The sequence below is a fragment of the Electrona antarctica genome (genome assembly GCF_951216825.1).
Source record: "Electrona antarctica genome assembly, contig: scaffold_196, whole genome shotgun sequence".
NCBI lineage: Eukaryota > Metazoa > Chordata > Actinopteri > Myctophiformes > Myctophidae > Electrona > Electrona antarctica.
In genome coordinates this window covers 255,700-259,058 of record NW_027637154.1, presented here as the reverse complement: position 1 = coordinate 259,058, position 3,359 = coordinate 255,700, and the positions used below count along the sequence as shown (strand labels likewise).

The following is a 3,359-nucleotide window of genomic DNA, read 5'->3' as shown; positions in this document are numbered from 1 at the left end:
TATGGTTGCTGAACTGTAGTTAAACATTAAAGGTCATATGGTTGCTGAACTGTAGTTAAACATTAAAGGTCATATGGTTGCTGAACTGTAGTTAAACATTAAAGGTCATATGGTTGCTGAACTGTAGTTAAACATTAAAGGTCATATGGTTGCTGAACTGTAGTTAAACATTAAAGGTCATATGGTTGCTGATCTGTAGTTAAACATTAAAGGTCATATGGTTGCTGATCTGTAGTTAAACATTAAAGGTCATATGGTTGCTGATCTGTAGTTAAACATTAAAGGTCAAAGGTCATGTGGTTGCTGACCTGTCCTTTGATTCCCTGCTGGGTGATGAAGGTCTTCAGAGCTCCGGTTTCTGAGTTCTGAGGATATCCAAAATCCAGGATCTCTGCACACGCACGCACACACGCATGCACGCACGCACGCACACACACACGCACGCACACACACACACACACACACGCACACACATAAATAAAATACAAAAATACATAAATAAACTAAACATATGATGATCATACATCATTATTATTAATATTACATAGTACCGATAAGCTTTGGGGTTATCGAGTACCCGGTATCAATAAGATAAGCTTATCCAGTACCCGGTATCAATAAGCTAAGCTTATCCAGTACCCGGTATCAATAAACTAAGCTTATCCAGTACCCAGTATCAATAAGCTAAGCTTATCCAGTACCCGGTATCAATAAGCTAAGCTTATCCAGTACCCGGTATCAATAAACTAAGCTTATCCAGTACCCGGTATCAATAAGCTAAGCTTATCGAGTACCCAGTATCAATAAGCTAAGCTTATCCAGTACCCGGTATCAATAAGCTAAGCTTATCCAGTACCCGGTATCAATAAGCTAAGCTTATCGAGTACCCAGTATCAATAAGCTAAGCTTATCCAGTACCCGGTATCAATAAGCTAAGCTTATCCAGTACCCGGTATCAATAAGCTTTGGGGTTATTGAGTACCCAGTATCAATAAGCTAAGCTTATCGAGTACCCAGTATCAATAAGCTAAGCTTATCCAGTACCCGGTATCAATAAGCTAAGCTTATCCAGTACCCGGTATCAATAAGCTAAGCTTATCCAGTACCCGGTATCAATAAGCTAAGCTTATCCAGTACCCGGTATCAATAAGCTAAGCTTATCCAGTACCCGGTATCAATAAGCTAAGCTTATCCAGTACCCGGTATCAATAAGCTAAGCTTATCCAGTACCCGGTATCAATAAGGTTTGGGGTTATCGAGTACCCAGTATCAATAAGCTAAGCTTATCCAGTACCCGGTATCAATAAGGTTTGGGGTTATCGAGTACCCGGTATCAATAAGGTTTGGGGTTATCGAGTACCCAGTATCAATAAGCTAAGCTTATCGAGTACCCGGTATCAATAAGCTAAGCTTATCCAGTACCCGGTATCAATAAGCTAAGCTTATCCAGTACCCGGTATCAATAAGCTAAGCTTATCCAGTACCCGGTATCAATAAGCTTTGGGGTTATCGAGTACCCGGTATCAATAAGCTAAGCTTATCCAGTACCCGGTATCAATAAGCTAAGCTTATCCAGTACCCGGTATCAATAAGCTAAGCTTATCCAGTACCCGGTATCAATAAGCTAAGCTTATCCAGTACCCGGTATCAATAAGCTAAGCTTATCCAGTACCCGGTATCAATAAGCTAAGCTTATCCAGTACCCGGTATCAATAAGCTAAGCTTATCCAGTACCCGGTATCAATAAGCTAAGCTTATCCAGTACCCGGTATCAATAAGCTAAGCTTATCCAGTACCCGGTATCAATAAGCTAAGCTTATCCAGTACCCGGTATCAATAAGCTAAGCTTATCCAGTACCCGGTATCAATAAGCTAAGCTTATCCAGTACCCGGTATCAATAAGCTTTGGGGTTATCGAGTACCCGGTATCAATAAGCTAAGCTTATCCAGTACCCAGTATCAATAAGCTAAGCTTATCCAGTACCCAGTATCAATAAGCTAAGCTTATCCAGTACCCAGTATCAATAAGCTAAGCTTATCCAGTACCCAGTATCAATAAGCTAAGCTTATCCAGTACCCAGTATCAATAAGCTAAGCTTATCCAGTACCCAGTATCAATAAGCTAAGCTTATCCAGTACCCAGTATCAATAAGCTAAGCTTATCCAGTACCCAGTATCAATAAGCTAAGCTTATCCAGTACCCAGTATCAATAAGCTAAGCTTATCCAGTACCCAGTATCAATAAGCTAAGCTTATCCAGTACAGAGTATCAATAAGCTAAGCTTATCCAGTACCCGGTATCAATAAGCTAAGCTTATCCAGTACCCGGTATCAATAAGCTAAGCTTATCCAGTACCCGGTATCAATAAGCTAAGCTTATCCAGTACCCGGTATCAATAAGCTAAGCTTATCCAGTACCCGGTATCAATAAGCTAAGCTTATCCAGTACCCGGTATCAATAAGCTAAGCTTATCCAGTACCCGGTATCAATAAGCTAAGCTTATCCAGTACCCGGTATCAATAAGCTAAGCTTATCCAGTACCCGGTATCAATAAGCTAAGCTTATCCAGTACCCAGTATCAATAAGCTAAGCTTATCCAGTACCGAGTATCAATAAGCTAAGCTTATCCAGTACCCGGTATCAATAAGCTAAGCTTATCCAGTACCCGGTATCAATAAGCTAAGCTTATCCAGTACCCAGTATCAATAAGCTAAGCTTATCCAGTACCCGGTATCAATAAGCTAAGCTTATCCAGTACCCGGTATCAATAAGCTAAGCTTATCCAGTACCCGGTATCAATAAGCTAAGCTTATCCAGTACCCGGTATCAATAAGCTAAGCTTATCCAGTACCGAGTATCAATAAGCTAAGCTTATCCAGTACCCGGTATCAATAAGCTAAGCTTATCCAGTACCCGGTATCAATAAGCTAAGCTTATCCAGTACCCGGTATCAATAAGCTAAGCTTATCCAGTACCCAGTATCAATAAGCTTTGGTCGTATCAAGCCTGTTATGGAGCATAGCGTTCCATGACATCATGTTTAAACAATCAAAACAAGATCAACTAGAAAAAGTGCCCTTCTGGGCACAGGTCTCCACCAGGAGGATAGGACTGTGTGAGGATAGGACTGTGTGAGATGTTTGGCAAAATGTTTAGGAGTAATATAAACATGTTTTTTTGTTTTCGTTTTTTGCAACAATTTTCTTCATTTTGTTGAGGAAATGCAGAGCCAGATCACTCATAGCATCTCTGAGGATAGAATTCTGGATGAGCCGGACTTGTGCAGCATTTTGAACGAAACGGGCCACTCCTGAAGACTCGTCTTGATCACATGACTATAGAGATCATGTGGACCGAT

The 3,359-nt window shown here is 40.7% G+C and overlaps 1 protein-coding gene across 1 annotated transcript in view; it reads right to left on the bottom strand.

Annotated features, from left to right (window-relative positions):
* Nucleotides 1-278: 278 nt before the first annotated feature.
* LOC306919113 (AP-2 complex subunit mu-A-like) overlaps nt 279-3,359 on the bottom strand; it is a gene marked incomplete at its 3' end in the record, with an annotated part of 22,003 nt that continues 18,922 nt past the window's right edge. The window contains exon 5 of the mRNA XM_079531947.1: nt 279-391. Coding sequence (XP_079388073.1) covers nt 279-391 — 113 coding nt within the window. The remainder of the gene's footprint in view (nt 392-3,359) is intronic.